The sequence below is a fragment of the Manacus candei genome, unplaced genomic scaffold, assembly GCF_025592945.1.
Source record: "Manacus candei isolate 608988 ecotype Guabito, Panama unplaced genomic scaffold, ASM2559294v1 h1tg000034l, whole genome shotgun sequence".
Classification (NCBI taxonomy): Eukaryota; Metazoa; Chordata; class Aves; order Passeriformes; family Pipridae; genus Manacus; species Manacus candei.
This window is the reverse complement of record NW_026138082.1, coordinates 15913818-15933249: the sequence shown is the minus strand read 5'-3', so window position 1 is coordinate 15933249 and position 19432 is coordinate 15913818. Positions and strand designations below refer to the sequence as shown.

Here is a 19432-nt window from a genome sequence, read left to right as displayed (position 1 = left end):
GAATTTCATTTGCAAGATCACCTCCCTAGTTAAGAGTCACTGATGTTAAGTGACAACTCTAAATACAAAATAAAAAATTCTAAAAAAAAAGTCAATTCAGAGGCAGTGCTTGTTAAACAACAACATGAAAAATTGTATTTGTTTTACTGCTGGCAGAATTGGGCTAGGAGAGTTCCCCTCGCCCCCTCCTTTCTCTCCTGTTTACTTTCCTGCCAGTACCATAGGGACTTTTAACACTACCAGCCATGAAAGACTCTTATATAACTTATTGTTTAACTTTGAGAATAACAGCCTGTCTGTGAAAGAGATATATGCTCAGTCAGTCTGGAGAAGAAGCAAGAACATGCCACTTAAACAGAGAAGCATGGGATGTTCCTTTTTCCAGAGTAGCTAAGACATTGCAAAGGTTTTAAAAATCTTCATAGCAGACTGCCCTCTACTGGGATGTTTATTCAATTAAACTCCATCCCTGCTCTTCCCAACTCCCCCACCATCCTAGAATCTGTACCAGAACTGCACATGCTTTCTCTAAACTAAAAAAAGGTTTCATAGGCTCTTTTTCAAAACATATGTATGACTAAAAATAAACAGATAAACATGCAATCCCTTCAAGTGAAGAACTGGAAATATATATATATTTCTCTGCCAATACCATTTTCAGCACCACAGATTTTGTTTAAATCAAGCATACTTGGGGCTGGTGTTGAATGTGTAATGAGGAAAAAAATCCTGAAGCTATTTTCTTGCATATTGTCTTGTACATATATTAAGCTGACAGAATTTTATACAAGCCTCTTTTGTCCTCATCAGTGACCTAGTTTCTTCTCTCCGTTAAGAATACACACCACTCTGACTTCCTACAGTACCTGAGATTACTCATTTTTTCTGAAGTATCGTGGCAACATTATTACTGCTGCAGTCTCTGAAGGATCTCCTTCTCAGTGCTTTTCACTTGCAAGCTTGGAATTTCTATTTCTCTTTCTTGGCCCAGTGGTTGTGAGACCTGCAAATTCTGCTCTGAGTATGAAAGTTTCAACTCTACCCCCACCATAGAGAAAGGTTTGGTAGTTGAGATTAGAACTCCTACACCATAATCCAACTGTTTTCATTGAAGCTTGTGTAAAACATTAAAAGAATCCAATTTATAGAGGGCTCTACCTATTTGGACCAGTAAGGTTGCTAAAATTAAAACATTTATTTATTTATCTGATAGGAATGCATGAAAGCATTCATTTCACAGCATGTTGAGCTGTGTATTTTAAAATCTATGGCAGCATATCGGCACCAAGGAAGCACCAAAAAGCGATATAATTTGATTTTTACTAACAATATTTTAACTTTTCCCCCATTACTTTGTGGTCTTCCATGTTCTCAAACACTTTAAAAAATTCACCAGAAAACTTGTCGGAATGGCCTGAAAAGAAGATTTTTTGACCTACTGCACAAGGATGAAACCATGTTTTGCAATTGCACTGTTTAATTTGGTTTTGGGTTTTTTTATTGCAGAATATTTTTTCTCCTGGCCATTAAAACCCATTTTTTCATTAGTATCACTATAACAGAGCCATATTTACAGCTGGAGCTCACAGCACAACCTCAGAATATCAGCTGTTTCAAAGTACTCTCACTTAGATAAGTTCATGATTATTCACTGAGGTGGATCTCTGTTTTACCACTCCTTAAAATAGCATTTATGGAACATCTCTGGACATTCATAAGCAGCCATACCATTCTATGATATAAATTTATTAAACAAGAACCCACAGGAGGGAGGTGTTTTCTCTATTCACTGCCCTGTTTCAACTCCAGTAGTTTCAGAACTCATAGCTGCACCATATTCTTTCATCTTCCCCTTCTACAGCAAGAGCCTAATGAATCAGACTGCAACAGTCCTCCCCCATGGAAAACGAATTTGCCTTCACAACAACATGTGGAGTTTAGCTCATGATACTGGAAAGAAATAATAATAATAATGAACATCACTTGTGAATCAGTGGATACATCACTACAAGACATCTGTCACCAACAGAAAGTCCATTTATTTATGGAACTAGGGGAAAATAAGGATAATGATTTCTAAATTCCATTTTATTGCCAGTTAAACTCAACAGAACTGACTAGTTTTTGAAAAATTAAAAAAAAAAAAAATCCAAAGCCCTGTTTGCAAGTTTACACTGATATTCAGGTCAGTTGTTAAATGTACGTTTCATGAATACATCAGATTGTGTAAAAAAGGTTCTTGTTATTCACAGAACCTACAGATAAATCTGATTTGTATAGAGAAAGCTCAGTGTCATCACTTTGCTGGGAAGCCCTTCATGTTCTCACTCACTGTCTCATTTTAAATCTCACTGTTCAAATTCTCTGAAAGGATCTGTTTTCTTGCAGCCCACAGAAAAGACTCCCACCAACATTTTCATGGGTTAATGTGTTGAAAAGTGACACAGACTGATGAACAAATTTTTTAAGAGGGACGCTCTCAGGGAAAAGTAGTCTAGGACCCAAATCAGAGTAAAACTACTTCATATTTATCAAAAGCATCAAACCAAAAACAACCCTATATAGAAACAAAATGTACTGATTAAACATAGTAGCTAGGAGAAAGCAAGGTATTACAATGGGTATTCATCCACTGGAAAAACATCAGTTCCTTGATAAACAGAATGACCAACACTCCATTCCAACAGCACTTAGTACACTGAATTGAGCACTGTTAAACCTAATATGAAGAACAAACCACATATTAATTACAAAACCTTTGCACTATATAGTAGTAGTTCAACAAAATAAGCTTAAGAAATCAATTCCAGCAGCAGTCACTGGTTCCATTTCCAACAACACAGTCTGTACTCTATCTGTGTTGATAAAACTTTTTACAGGAAAATCTAGAATTCTCCGGTTGTGCACACAGTATTAACAGATTTTGACCTGAATGTCTCCATTCTTTAATTAAGCAGAATAGACATATTTATTTTTCAGGAAAGACACGACGAAAATAAACAAAATAAATATATGGCAGGGAATATCCAGATACGCTGATTATTGGAACAAGCTTTTTGCTAAACATCGGGCTAAACATCGACGAAGAAGAAACAAGAACAGTGACACATTATCTCTCAAAAGATCCTTCTCTGTCTTGGAATGTGTATCAGGCAGAATGACCTCAATGAAGAAAAAGCATATGAGATTGTGTCATTACAGGCTGGAGGATTGATTTAAAGCAAACTAGGCAGTCTTATTTTTGGGAATTCTTCATCAACGATTCTTAGTTCAACGGTCACCTCTACAACACTAATAAAACATGTTCTTTTAATAAAATGTTTTCCATTTAACACCTACTATCAGTTAGAATCTGAAACACAGAACATGACAATGACAAGCTGCAGGATGTTTACCATACCTCAGCTCCACCCATCCATTTTGGTTCATCAGGAAATTCAGCACATAGGATATCTTCTGACTGGTTAGTTCCTAATACGTGATAATACAACTTTTGGTGCAAATTAGTAGAGGTCTCAGTGCCTAGTGAAATGCAGATATTTAAACCAATTAGTTCTCAAAGAAATCCAACAATAACCATATGCAACCCTTAGAAACATCTGTATCCCTTTGCATATGAAAGAGAAATTCAGCAGAGAGAACTAGGAATGGTTCCAAACTGTAGCCATTCCCCTCCAAACAAACGCTCTCCTCCAAAACAAAATAAAACTTCACACTGCAAACCTCTTCAAACAGTTACCCTTTCCTTTTATTGCTGATAATATGTTCTTCACATTTAATATTTATCATTTCAAGCTTTGTTTTCTAGAAATACAAGCAAGCAAAGCAAGGAAAAACAACCCCTTTAATGATGTTTTCACTCCCATTTTATCCTGGGCAACTAAGGGGAGATTTACTGCTAATTAACATTTCTAAAAACCTTCATATTTCCATTTGTTGAAAATATAAAAGTGGTGTATTTTAAAGCACTGAGTAGTTACAACTTTTTTTTTAATTTTCTTCTTGCAATGTTTTCTAACACTCCAGCTTCTGAACTACAAATATGAGGTTAAAAAACCCCAACAAAAAAAAAGGTGGGTATCTGTCTTGCAAGTTTGGCAAAATGATAGGCTTCAAGAGCAAATACAGAGGTAAAATTCAGGTTTTCTCCAGTTTAACAAAAAGCACAGCTCCAGAAAACTTTTCAGTAGTTCTGCCTTATAGTAAGAGTTGCTAATTTCCTTTCCTGCTGACGCTTCTCAGCAGTTTATTTCACTTTGTGTGCTGCTCCTTGACTTTTGCTAGCATAAACATTTTGTGTTGCTGTACTGTGAACCACAGATGAATTAATCTGGTCGAATAACAAAAGCCTTATGCGTCAGATTGCTATTCATCAGGTCAGCATCCCAAACCAGCTCATCTATGCCCACACAAATGTATAAGGGGAAAGATCTAAGTAAGCTGTCACCAGACATCTAATTCTACCCAACAGAACCCTGTATGAAAGCTAAGTAAATCATTCCAGACAAAAAGAAAAGGAATATCAAACTTTTAAAAGAAAAACAGGAGCAGACAAGAAGATACTCACAGTAACTGAGCACAGGCTTTGGCCATACAAGGCATAGTTTGATCTCTAACTGTATAAACTAGTACAGCTAATTATTTCAGTATAAACTGAAACATTTGTTGCACCAATGTAGTGCAAAGGTCATTTTGCTTCCACATAGCATGCAATTAGCACACTCATACTTACCATCACTTTTCCCATCTTGTTTTGGATAGCAGTTATAGAATATGCCTCTTCCATCATGGGTCCATACCATGCAACTGAATTTAACTCTCTCCAGTGTATCTGGAAGATCCTCAGGACCTTCTACTTTCATAAACTTGATAGTAACCCAATCAGAGCCACTAGAACTCAGGCCATATGCAAAGTATTCACCGTCTTCACTGAATGCATAACCTAGGAAATTGGAAAGAAACAAGATGAAGTGAAAAGCAGCACAAGGAAACAGTATTTTCAAAAAAGTGCTTGTTATTTTGCCACACATCTTTTTATCATCTACTACATGCTAGACAAATCCCAATGGAAAACATGAAATTGGGATACTAGTTAAAAGCACTGTGTTCACCAAACACTGAGAGAAGACGGTTTATTTTCTAAAAGACAATGCAAGCAACTACATCTGCTATGACTTGGGATTCACAGCACTTTTATCAATTTGTTCACAGATCCAAGTTTAGGCAAGGATATTCAGTAAGTATTTATGTTCAGTAGCATAACTTATGCTCAACATCTGAATTATGATTTGAGTCGTATTTCTTCTACTTTCCTGAGTCTGGGGGGAAGAGTTGGAAAATGAAAATGGACACAAGTAGAGAACTTAAAAGTGGTATTTTCAGAGAGAAACAGTACCAAAGAAGCCCACAGAAACTGCGATGCAAGCAATGTATCCTCAAATAATGTAAATACCACTTAAAAAATGGAGTCCCTGAAAACTAGATGCTGCAAAATCACGAGAACTGAAGTAACTGGAAAGCTCTGCCACTAGTACACAAATGTATTAATCACCAGTACTCTCAGATAAGACCTCTGATATTTCCTCACTTTATCCAAACTGTGAGGAAAGCACTATTCTGAAAAAAATTCAGAAGAGCTTCTGTCATAGTTGATAAGGATGGAATTCACTACTTGCAAACCAATTCAAGTCAAGAGACTGAATTATCATAGGCCTGTATGGACCTGAAAGTATTCACCAAAAAATGACCAAAAAAAAGTCGTATTTCAAAGACATCATAGGTTTGAGAGGTACTACTGTGCACTCACTATTCTCCCTATAAGAACATAGGAGTGGCCACTGATTCAGAGCAAAATTCCACTTAGCTGTCCTCAGGAGTAACCACAATGTGATGCCTACATGAATAAGAACAATCTTATAATCATAGAATGGTTTGGGTTGGAAGGGACCTTCAAGATAATCTAGTTTCTAGTCCCATGCTGTAGACAGGGGCACCTTCCACAAGAAAAAGGTTACTCAAAGCCCTGTAGAGTTTGGTCTTGAACACTCCCAGGGATGGGGCATCCACAACTTTTCTGGGCAATCTGTTGCAATGCCTCACCACCCTCACAGTAAAGAACTTCTTTCTAATATCCAATCTAAACCTACTCTCAGTTTAAAGTCATTTTCTTCTGTTTGCTTTAGACTCAACTCCCAATGCCTTCATTTGATATCTCCTCATTCTTGTAATAGAAAAACCAATTAATCAACTCCTATTTCCTCTGTCCGTGCTCCATGCCACAAATGATTCTGTAGACCTCTATTATATCCTTGCTAAATTGTCCCTTTTCCAAGCTGATTGATCCAGGCACACTCAGTTTTTTCTGACCTTTGCTCCATACCCTTGATCGTTCCTACTGCTCTCCAAATAGTATTTCAGAGTCCATTTTGAGCCGAGGAGACTGGAACCATATTTAGTATTCCATGCTACGATATAAACTCCTGGGTTGGTAATGAAATGATGTCTTCTGTTCTGTACTCTATTTCATAGAATCATAGAATCATTAAGGTTGGAAAAGACTTCCAAGATCACCAAGTTGTACCGAACACCATCTTGTCAACTAAAGCATAGCACTAAGTGCCACATCCAGTCGTTCCTTGAACACTTCCAGGGATTAATTTCTCCTTGACAAATAAATTGGTATTTGATGTGCTTGTTTGGCTTCTACCGAGAAACAGGCTGACATTTTCATGGAACTATGTGTTACAGTCTAAGCATTGGTGATCACGTGATCATAGCAGCTCGAGAGTTCATTCTATCCGTTCCTCTACAAATGAGATTAGGACTGTTTGCCCCCTGTGCATCACTTAATTATCTGCACACAGACCTCTACCTGACAATTTATTGCCCACTCACTATTATTAAGGTTTTCCTGTAGCTCTTCAGCCATTCCTCAGTCTTTACCTGGAATAACTTTGTATTGTCACCAAACTCTGCAACCTCAAGGCTCACTCCTTTTTCTAATATGTACTGAACACTGCAAGTCCTAGCATAGTCCCTAACAGAACTTTACTGATGATTTCCACTTTGACAGCCCATCAGTAATTCCATTCCCTGCCCTTAAATCAATCATTTATCCACACCATGAGTTTTCCCTCTGGTTACACGGTTGTTGGTTTTCTAAATGCATCTGGAAGAAGACTTTGCCGTAAGACTTTTAAAAACACATGAACCCAATTCCTTACATCTATAGTTCAAGGCAGGACTGCTCACTAAAAAAAGCCACATTGATTCTTTTCAACTAGGTCACACTCAGAGACGCATTCACTCTTTCCATCCTCTGTTTTTATTAACTGGCCTTGAACAGACTTACAGGACTTCTAGATACAAGAATCTCGCTTTTACATTAAGCCACTAGCAAGTGGGAAAGGGGACAGCTACCAGAAATTACAGCCCTAGTGAAAACAAGAAATTTTGTGATTCTCATAAAACTTAATGCCATATTCCTTCACAGTCTCTTACTTTTTTAACTTGGTGGCTTGTGTTAAAGATGTAAAAAACAATTTTAAGACAACTCGTCAATAAAAATACATAAACTTTTTGTCCTTTCTATGGACAGCCTCAAGACCTGTTCATATTTAGTGGAAGGCTGCTACAGAGTTGCAAAAAAACCCACAATGAAACTGAACCAAGCTCATTGTTGATACAGTGTAGACTTAGATGTGTTCTTCTGAAACACTATATAAATCCCCATAGGGTTACTGTGATTACTTTGATTAAATTTCCAGTGTCTGCTGAAGACTGAGAACCGCGGTCTCACTAACCTCGCAAAGCCACAGTGCCATCATCAGAAAGCTTATTTGGATCAAGAAAAACTTTGGCATCAGCATCCAAGGAGTCCTGTACATATAAAACTCGCTGGTTCTGCAGTCCTGTATTGTAAAAGTGAAAATACCTAAAAGAACACAAGAGGGGAAAATAAGCAGGAAAACTCTTGATTTTCAGTTAGGCAAGCACAAAAAAAACTTGTATGAGATTGTCATGAAGGAAATAAAAGCAGATAAATATATAAGGGAAACACAAGCTCCACAGCAGAGTAGGAATCATGGCTAGAGACTGTAGGATGCATCCAAACCATTATTTAAAAATAAAAAGCTGCATTTGCCACAGTGCTTTTCAAAGAATGCCTAGTATACTATAAACTTGACATAACTGTCTGTGTTAAACATCTCTGGCAGCCACAGCATTTCCCTGTTACAAGAACTGGCACATGTTCCCATTCCTTAAGTTCTCAACTTTGTCATTCATATAGCTGCTTTCAATCCATATTGGGTGGTAGACTTATGTTCAAATGAAACAGAACCAAAACTATTTAATCTGTATTTACCAATGTCCCTAAAACAGTGTTTGAAAGAGTTGTAGGAACTACAGAATTGTCTTTAGTGAGCGATACTCTTCACATCACAAAACACTACAGACCTCAAAGAAATTAATACCCATATTCTACACAAGACAGAGGTACTACACTTTTCTTCCTTCTCAGAACTTTACTACACAAACCTGTGACTTAATAAACCAAATAGCAGCCTCACCTGGGGGAACAGGGGAATTTATGGGGCAATATTCAAATCTAAAAATAAGTTCATCTATCCCCTAAGACCAACCAGTACTTGGATACAAGCATGGGAACCTGGTAAAGCCAAGAAGGGGAAACTGTACTCACAAAGGTCTGGTTAACAGTCTGAGCTAGTAATATGCTCAAGTAGTAACAGTAATGTTCAGCAAGTGCAAAACTGAAAGATTAAAAAAAATAGAAGGAAAAGAAAAGTAATTTTCAGTTTGACCAGGCATTTTCTTGTCTATTTCACCTCTGCAATGCTGGGCAACAAGATAGGAAGCAAACCTCAAACAATGTGACAGGCACAGCACCTCCCAGTACTCCTGTATGCAGATTCTGCAGAACTCTTGAGACACTGTCCTTTATCAGCTGTTCTTCAGCACTAAACCGGAGTAACTAAATTTCAGAATTTTTAAGTGTCATGGGAAGTTTGGATGGTTCTTCAAACAGAACAGTTCCTTCCCTCACCCCTTACTTAGTGTTATTTAACTTGGTAAAGCCCTCTTGATTGCCTCAAACACCGTAATATAGGGGGGTTTTGTATTATTTTTAAATTGCTCTGATTAAACTTCAGCACATGCCAAGAAATAGAGTATCACTCAGAAAGACCAAAGAGACATCTATTACAATCAGAGTAAAGTGTCCTAAATCATAAGCACATTAAGCTCCTGGCATAACTGTTCTTCCTGGAGGACAGTCAGCTGCATCAAATTAAGACTTTGTATCTTGTAGTGAAGACTACTGCCATAAGCATTTCTGCAACATCAAGCCTTAACAGCATTGAAGGTAACCACATCCAGACATGTTTGCACTGCAGAGAATCCAGAGTAGTCATTGACCAGGCCTGCTCTAGAATCTGCTTCAGCATAGCTACAGCTGAAGCTGTAGCTTCACATACATGGATGCATCACATACAAACTAATAAGCTTTGCCTGACTCTCTCAATAAGGCATACTTCCCTGGATGCAGCATTGTCCTAAAAATCTCCACTGATTCTGAGCTTAAACCTGACACCTCTATACACTGACATGCTGAGCCGCATCTGTGACAATTGAAACCAACATCAACTTGGGTTCACTGCCCACATTATTCTTTCACAAAACCCCATACAGGACAGAATTTCTCTCTCTATCTATATCTATACCTTCCCCACAGCACAGATAACTAAAGCAAATTTCCCTCAATATCTGTGCAGAAATCTTAAGACAATGAGACATCCTCTGCTCCTTCTCATGATCCATGGATGATGGTGAAAACATACCTGGCATACCACTCAACCAGGATCAAACAAATCGAAAATATTGAAAAACCTTATTTGTGTTTCCCACAATTAAGAATGGCTGCTTGTTCCCTCTACCTTTTTCAATTGCTAAAACAATCTTTAGATGTTACTAAGTTAACAAGCGTTTCATCCCTTTACTCCCTTTCCTTTCTTTAGAAGCCTGATAGTGTTTCTAACAGAAGTCACACAAAATTCAATAGCAGCTGCAGTCTCGTAATCTTCGGTAAGCCACAGAAGCACCATCTCTCTACCTAGCCACAGAATTAAAACAGGGATACAAGCAGACTAGACATTGGAACACAGCAGGATTTGTTTGTTTCTTAAAAAACATATCTTTTTGCATCAGTACTCTTAAATCCTCCAAATTATTTTTCCCTTATCATCATGCAAATAAAGAAGCAGTTTTTCACAAGGGAATTCCCACTGCTTTTCACTGGCTATGACTAAACAAAAGAAATCTACCAGCTGCTAAAAGAATGACCAACATAAGAGCAGTATTTTAGCAAATATTTGGAACAACATGACAGACTTATGCTGTTTCCAGGATGACCAGGCCCGAAAGGAACTCCTCAAAGCCTTACTTTTACTACAATTATTCTACAAAGTTGTCTGAGTTCTGATAAACTCACAATTCTTCCTACAGAAAGAAAAGACAACAAAAGAACAAGAAGAGGACAGTCAAGCATCTTGTGCTCAGCATCATGCAACCGCACATGTTAACATTGGCTTACTTTTCCTACTTCTGAACTATAAAAGAATAAATACAAATATAATTTATAATTTGTTTTCCCACTTAGTAGTTGCTTCTGACTTGCTTCACATTCATCACCAAGACATTCCTCACATACCTTTTTCCTCTCTTGAAGTGGCAACCGTACTTAGGATAATCGTAAAGTTCAGTCATTCGTTCTTTGAACAGTCCTCTGACAGGACACTTTTCGAGAAAGGGTACTGTAAGCTTGTTCTGAGCATCCACAAAAGCCTGAAAGAAAACAATCCCCCCCCAAAAAAATATGAACTCAAGTAGAAATGCACATTTTCTACAGGAAATGTTTTCAGAAGCAATGCTTCACACATATCTTTCTGCCCACATAGGTTGTGCAGTATCATACCTGAAGAATCTTACATGCTTATTTGCATTATACCACAATTCTGTAATAAAATTGAACTTATATCTTGAATAATGTCTCTCCAGGGCACGCACAGGGGTAACCAGCCAAAAGACAAGATATTCCTGCCATTCTCCTTAAAAACAAAAAAACCCAAATCCCAACTACCAAAGAAACCCCAAACAAATAAAAAACAATCAAGCAAAACAAAAACAGACAAACAAAACAAAAATCCAAAAACACAACCCAAAAAAACACCCCATGCTTTTAAAAACTCTCTTTATATTTGTCTAAATGGTTAATATTGCCCACAGACTGCACTATCATTTCAGGAGCTGGGAAGATGATACAAAATCTCACATGCATCATCTGTTCATATTATTAACATAACACACAGAATTAGTCCCAGTCAGTATTTCCTGAGAAGGCCAAAGTGCTGTACACAGATCAATTCTTAGTTACAAAAGGCAAAAATATGCAATTTCTGAAAGCTTTGAGAAGTCTGGTTTCTTTAAAACATTCCAACTCCCTGTCACAAACACTTAAGGACAGTGGTCAAAACCATAACCACACCAGCTGTTTGCTAGAGGTTGCCACTCCCATGGCATGCATGGAAAATGGGGTACTCTACTGGTGTTTAGCCATCCCTATTTATAGCATGGTACATTAACATAAAATTAATAGCTAAGCATCTTAAGGTGAACCACAGCTGCTAACAAGCAGGCCTCTCTGAATCTAACATGAAGTAGGTAGGACAGGACACTGCGTGGCTGTAATACACAGCCAAATGTCGCAGTGACAGCAGCAGTATTGCTCTGGGACTCCAGCCTCTTGCCTAGAGCACAAAACCCTGTCTATTCATCTCCTGCATACACAGGTCTCTTTCTCAGTTGCTTTGAAAGAGGCTACTGTTTCTACCTGTCCCAAATCTGTCACACAGCAATCAGATCAATGTATTGTAACATCTGAGTTACACTTCATCGCAGGACAGGAACTACAAGACAGTAGGGCTACAAATGTGTTTTGCAGTTCTTCAGAAAAGCCAGCTGCTGTCAGAGAGAGTACCTGGCACACGTATACCAATTGCTATCAATGTTTAGTCATTTATTAATTCTTCAGGTGAAGAATTAATATGTGCACAGCACATCCCAGTGGTAAGTCAAAACAGCGTGCAGCCTCCACACTGCAGTGCTAGAACTGTTCTCCCCATCAGATGATGAAAGAACTTAACCAAATCTACCTAAGAATTGTGTGTCTCTGAATTTGTCTTCTCTAAATGGAAACACATGAATTTCAAAGACTACATACACAAAAATCTAGACAGTGGATCCTACACAAATTAACTTCTCCAAGGGCTGTGACATTTTCAGATTAAAAATGGCTTATAAAAACATGTATACAACCATCCATTGTACTGGATGGGCAAAAGCACTTTTCATTTGCATTCAGTGGACAGAAACTGGCACAGATATTTTTTTCATCTATCAATAACACAACCGAAATTACAACACCACTGCAAGGGTATACTGGAACTGTGCATTACTCACTTTTAACTGCAGACACACCTTATCACATTTGCTTTCATTACTGGTATTCAAGGAGGAGACACAAACTTTTTCTTACAAGCCTTCATTGCATAAAAGCATGATTACATACTAATTATTGCACTCACAACTGAATCATTAGTAATTTTGCTTTTACAGGAACTTGACGTATTTTTCTCATTTCCCCTTAATATGCACCAAATATTTCAAGATTATATGAAAAAGGGAGTGCCACTGTTGTCTGAAAAAGGAGGAAGGAATTACAGGTTTTTGAAAGAGTTCCACTGAGAAGAATATGGTCCAGTTTGGCAACTTTCCGTTCTTGCACCTTTGAGCATGAGGTTGCACTCATGTTCAAAAAGCAATACCTAATTGAAATATTGCTCTAAGTGAGGTACAGGAACATATGTCACCAGAAACTCTCACAGTAAACAACTCCATCCACCACGGTGAGCAAAACACGTGCCACTCATGCTACAGGGCTAACAGTAACTGTACATCTTCATGAACCTAAAGAGAAAGATTTTTATTATACCTGCATCTGACAATCTGTCATAAGGTTTGAACCAGGACAGAATTTGCTAGCAGAAGAAAGAACAGAGTAAGGGTCTAAAGCACTGTACTAAGAGTAGAGATGCTCTACATGAGGTTGAAGTGTTTGGTCATTACTCGAGCAGGCCAATTGTTGTTTTTGTTTTTGTTTTTTTTAAAAAGTATAATTAAACTTCATCTAAGAAACACAAGCTTTTTTTGACCATGCCATTTTAAAACCTATCAGCTTTCTACATTCCACTAAGACACTCTCTCAAGACAATGATTTCCACTCACAGTATACTTTCCATGGAGAAGTCTCAGAATACAAACTGTTTTAACACTACTAGTCTTTGTTATTTGTCTGCAAAATATTTACAGTTCATATATACATTCTCAGTAAAAGGTAGTTCATTGCAACTCCTACAAGAGGGTACATACCTTTGTTAAGTATTAAAAATTAAAACTAATCAGACTTCTTGTGGGTTGCCTCTTGGAATTTACTTTTTTGGTATTTACAAAGAAAAATTAAGTGCAATTAGAAATGTATCAAAATGTGAACTAAACACTGGTCTATAGTAACTAAAAATCCACTTAGTTGTATTTTTGAGAGTTTTGATTCTAGTCTTAATCCAAGCATACACGTGTTCATAATAGTACAACCTGACCTTACATGATCCCTGCTTTCTCATCCCTTGTCCATCCCTTATCTCTCGAACTAGCTGCTACACCATCAGTGAGTTGGGGTGCTATATATGACTGACATAGTAGCAAAAGACTTTGCTGCAGTCTAAAAAAGAGCTTATCTCCCAGCTTATTTCCCACAAAGTGTTAAAACAAACCAAGAAGTTCAAAAGTCCAGCCAAGCCAAACCTAAAACAACAGTGAAAGCGTGGGTTTGCAGTTGTGGCCTTACCAGAAGCATTTTACCAGTGTAGCAGATTTTAACTATGCCAGAGATGTTTCCTCATTTTGTCTTAAAAGTCAGTGGCTGAACAGTAGCAGAGCATGAACCCACATTCTACACTTCCTTTCTCCAAAGTCTAATAGGAACTTCCCCATCTGCCCAGGGGTTAATTTTCATTTGTGAATCTGGAGAAGGGAGTTTTGCTTGCTTATAGCTGCCCTTGGTTGCTCCAACCAAGCACACGCAGGGGAAAAAAAAGGGATGTAGTAAAGAGCATAGACTGTTAATATGAAAGCCCATACTTCTTGAATAACAGTTTTTGCACAAAAGACTGAGGATGTGACTTGATGATTGGCTTAATGGACTCTTAAGACTGCCCATTTGACAAGAAACAGTCCTGCTTAGCCACCTGTAGATTTCAATAACCTCCTTTTTGTAGCAGATAAATGCACCGCATACAGAATAAGATCATCCTGGTGACCTGGCTGAAAAATTTCTAGATCTATTTGACTTTCACCTAATTAAAACTAGAGTGTGGGTGGCTAGAAAAGGAAAGATCCCCTTCTTGAAACATCTTAGATCCAACTATCATGTGGCCTTGGGGTGACCTATATGAACCATGTATGTCAATAGAAAACTAATCCACTAAAGTCTTCCCTCCCAAAATATCACCTTGTGATATCTGTACCCATGCAATGGAGGGACAGAAGCATTCATGTCAGCACAAGAATGAGAGGGAGGGCAACTACAAAGCCACTTGGCTTAATGGAAACATTCAAACTACAATTGAACAGGTACAGCACAATCTGCACTCTACTCTTGCTGAAAAAATACCTGATTAAGCCAATTACAAAAAAATTCTACCCTTCTGTGTTCACTTGTTTGTAAACTGCTAACTATCAAGGTCCACAAGATAATTTGGACTAGCTGAAGCAAAAGCCAAATAAGACTTTTTTATACTCATAACTGTTCTAATTTCCTTCAGTCTTAGCTACAGTGAACATCAGGTGAAACTGCCATGAACATTTCAGAGCTAAAACCAATCTCACCTGCTTATTTCCCCATGCTTCAGGGAACAGCAAACTTTATGTTTCACTGACTCAAAACAGAAACTAAGTGAAGCCTATTCATTTATTTTCTGTGAGCACACCAATAGTTGACACAACTATTTCTGCTACACATAGAAAAGTAGAATTCCAACATATTTCTGTATGTATTTGACAGCATGCATTCAAATAATTTTGATTGTTCGCATATGAGAAAAGATTCTAACTTAATAAATGAAAGATGTTCATTCTTCCCTCTTGGCATAAATCAAGTTACACCTACTCAAATCAAACAAGCATGTTGTAAACGGGAACTGAATAGGGGTCTTTCACCACAGATGAGCATAAATGCCCAAGGAATTCTTCTAGTTCAGTACTTAATATGTAGAAACTTAAAGGTAGCATAATGTTGGAGGTGTACACAGGGTGTATTTGCTTTTCCAAAAAACAAATGCAGATTTGGGATATAAAGGACTATATAAGGACAGAGAGTGTGACTTGGAAGAAGAATGGGAAGGACAAATGTCTCAAGGTCAATGACATGAAGGTCTGAAAAGCCTACAAAGCACGCTCCATATTCTCTCTGAAGCCCATATGGTCATTCAACTGTCTCTATAGCAGTGTCTGGTTATTTTTTGATCTGGTAGGTTCAGAATGGCTGTTCTGCAGGAGTCCTGCAAACTACCTCAAGAACTTGGAGATGTAACTATTAAAAGCTAGCAAGAAAGAGTGGTCATCAGCAACCTCTGCTGCAGAGCACAAAGAAGTGAGTGATAAAGGAGATCCAAGGAGTTTAGCGTTTAGCACTTCAAGACCATTGTTTTCTGACCTCTTTTAAGAAAGAAGTAGAACAGCAAAATACTTTTACTCCCTTTTGTTCTGTAACTCCTGAAACTTTGGATACTTTGCATACTTACACATACAGGAACTCTCTCCACTCTGTGTCATACTACTACTGCACTGCCAAGGCATGCGTTTTTTTAGTGTAGGCAAGTAAGATATAACAAGATCTTCATTCCACCAATACGACATCTTGTGTCTGAGCTGCTGCACTATTATGAGGATGTTCTAATCCCTCACTCCTTATTTTGCCTCCTATATAAACTACAGCCCCTGGACAATGCGGTTCACTGTCCTCCAACTGTTCTCACCCAACCTGTTCACAGTACGTGGCTACAGTATTGAACACAGGGACACAAAAATCATGTCTTGGCATTTTCACTAAAACCAGATCCCAAACCAAGCTTTTTAATCCCATGAGTCTTCAAATACGCTAACAGATTTATAAGTAGGGAATGAGTTCCTAACTGTACACATTTTATTTTTTCTTGACAGTTACAATAAGTTCATTTTGACCAACCTTAGGCTCATCAAGGTGTATTAAGTAAGCACATACATGACAGAACCTAGAAGGAATCTCACTAATGGAAAGCTACACTGTGGGATATTTTTGAAGGGAGATCCTGCCCTCCATCATCTTCCTGACAAAATCATGCATACTGGATAGACACCAGTGTTTTAGATCTGGAACTACAATTATCACAAAGTTACTAGGCATTACAGAGGAAACCTCTTCCACAAGGTCACCTACCACTTTCAGGCCACCACCCCTGTAAGTCCCTATACCATTAATATCAGAGGACCTAGCTCACAGTCATTCCTATCACTTTTCAGGATTCTCTCTCAGTGAAAGACGGATTCCAACAGCACAGTCTAGCTGTACCAGACTGCAGGCTGAAAACACCGCAACACCTGCAATCTGTAATAGCAGACACTAAAAAAGCCTAACTTCAGGAAGGAAAATGTTTTTGGTTTTATTTTGCTTTTAAAAAGGATTAAACAAAAAAATATACTCACACACTCGATCACTGTATAAAAAGCAAGTCAAAGAAGTTTTCTTTCTACCCTTTCCTAACTATTTTATTACAGCAATTTTAGATGTACTTAGGACAGTGGATAAAGCACTCTAAAATCTGAGTGTTTCTCTTCAGTGTGACAACACCACTTTGAGCATTCAAATTGTCTAAGAAAAATGGGTGCAAGATAAACAAGGCCTTAATTTTGCAAATTCTGTGATCTAGGTTATACAAAGTGTTCCAGTCTTTCATAGAACCACAGAATGGTTTGGGTTAGAATGGACCTTAAAAATCGTCTAGTTCCAAGCCCCCTGCCAGTGCAGGGACACTTTCCAGTAGTCCAGGTTGCTCCAAGCCCCATCCGACCTTTCTCCCACTAAAATACAGGGACAAAATAACAGCATTGCTCTTGGCGCCATGAGTGCCACATGAACTACACTTCCATTCACTATGATTCACTATGTAACTTTTCAGAAAGTACTGGCAGGTTCTTCAAAACAGAGTCTATAAAGGAGAATCATGTGAAAACAGTTATTCTCATACAAGGAAAGGTTACCTTTGTCTGTTCGCTATCGGGATCTTCAAGCCAGCAGTATGGGTCGCTTATTTTACATCCATGGTAATCCTGCACCTGAATTCATAAAAGACAATAATTTTAAAAGAGACATACTCGCAAGCAAACTCGGTCCATCAAGGAATGACAGTCATCACGACGAAGGGTATTCGGAATTTCACGAAAACATACAGTGCTAAGGAGCAAAGAAAGAGAAAAGCAACACATTGCTCCCAGGTGAGTTGCTAATATAACCATTCTTTGGTGATGGCACTAAGGCAGCAGAGTAGTCCTCAGAAAAAACACAGAGCACCAGAAAAAGGGTGAAATGAACATTCAGTCCTACCACAAGATAGATTAGTAAGTAAAAAATATACCCCACTAAACCAATATCCCTAAAAAAATCAAACAACCTAAAGCTTCCTCCAAATCCAGGTGTTGGAGCCAAATTATCAAACCTGATTACTGGATGTACCCCAAATGTGGTTCCTGGTTACACGAACTGTCTCTAGTTTAGCCCTCCCTACTATTGTTGCCCACAAACATGTGCATAATGTACATATATAAATAATAATTAAAAAAACCTGCAACCAAAAACCCACCCCCAAAACAACAAGCAAGCAAAAAAACCCACAAAAGACTAATCCACGTGGTTGAATTAACCTGCTTCCTTCCTTCAGTATACAAAACAGGACTAGATACCTCCTGTTAGGACTTGCACAGTTCAGCCTTTTAGCCAACTACGAAAATAAATACTTTAGCTTTTACAGATTTGGCTCATGCCGGCAAACATTTTGGTTTAAATGCATGTTAGTTCTGTAAATAATTACCGGGCCGGTGCCCAAAGCACAGCGCTTTGCAGAAGGGGAAAAAAAAAACCGAACCCATTTCACTCAAACTAACACCGTAATCCTTGTGTATCCAGTTACGGTCGGAACATGAGGAGATAGGACTATGTTACAGATGTGCCATCCTATATAAATAGACTATTTGTTCCTCTGCTGACGCTACTCCAGCCCCGGTGGAGGCCTGGGCTTTCCCTGCCACATGCAGCGGTGCCGAAGCCCCGGGATCCGCCGTGGGCTGGGCTGCTCCTGCGGCCCCGGCCGGCCCCGCACACGCGGGACGTGCCCGGGGGCACCGGCGCCAGGCCCCGAATCCCGCCCCAACCAGCCCCGGCAGCCGCCGCGGCCCGCAGGCGTGACAAGCCCGAGACCTCCGCACGGAGCAGGCTGGAGCCGAACAAAGCCCCGAGAGCCGGGGCAGCAACACCCGCCCCCAGGCGACCCGGGGCGGGCCGGCCAGCGGAGAGCCCCGCGTCCAGGCCCGGCGGCCGCCGCACGCCGGGGGCTGCCCCGGCCAGTGCCGTACTCACGGCGGTCTCGTCGCGGTACACCTCGGGGTACTGGAAGGCCTGCATGGCGGGCGGCGGCGGAGAGCGGCGAGAAGAGGAGGAGGAGGAGGAAGAGAAGGAGGCTGAGAAGGAGGCTGAGGTGGAGGAGGATGTGGAGAGGCGCGGAGGCGGCGGCGGGGCCGTGGCCGTGGCTCGGGCCGTGGCGGCAGCAGCCGGCAGCAGGCACGCAGCGCGGCACAGGCGGAGCGCCGCCGCCATACGTCGCGCCCCCTGCCGGGCACGCGCCGCCCCGCCGGCACAGAAGGGGCCGGGCCGAGGGGCCCTCCCGCCCTCACTGCTGCCCCCGGCCTCTGCTAAACCCTCCTGCTCACCCAGCTCCGGCGGAGCTGTGTGTCGGGCACCGCTCGGGTCTCATCCTCCTTGTAATAATAATAATAATAATTAAAAAAAAATTAAATCTTAGATTTCCATTCTTTTTCCTTTCAGTTCCTGAGCGTTGGCAGAGGGTCTGACCTGCAGAGCTGCCTCGAAAACAGCAGCTGATTCCTGGGTAGGGGCTCTGCAGCTCGAAGCCGAGAGGCACAGAATCACAGGATCGACTATGATGGAAAAGACCTCTGAGATCATCGAGTCTAACTTATGACCGAATAACAC

At 39.7% G+C, this 19432-nt stretch overlaps 1 protein-coding gene across 1 annotated transcript in view; it reads right to left on the bottom strand.

Moving 5' to 3' along the window:
- Nucleotides 1-19077, bottom strand: part of PREP (prolyl endopeptidase) — an 87709-nt gene extending 68632 nt beyond the window's left edge. The window contains exons 1-6 of the mRNA XM_051792377.1: nt 18800-19077; nt 17428-17502; nt 10727-10860; nt 7803-7933; nt 4733-4942; nt 3401-3522 (exon numbers count right to left, since the gene is read on the bottom strand). Of these exons, the coding sequence (XP_051648337.1) occupies nt 3401-3522; nt 4733-4942; nt 7803-7933; nt 10727-10860; nt 17428-17502; nt 18800-19036 (909 nt within the window). The 5' untranslated portion in view covers nt 19037-19077. The remainder of the gene's footprint in view (nt 1-3400; nt 3523-4732; nt 4943-7802; nt 7934-10726; nt 10861-17427; nt 17503-18799) is intronic.
- Nucleotides 19078-19432: the final 355 nt, after the last annotated feature.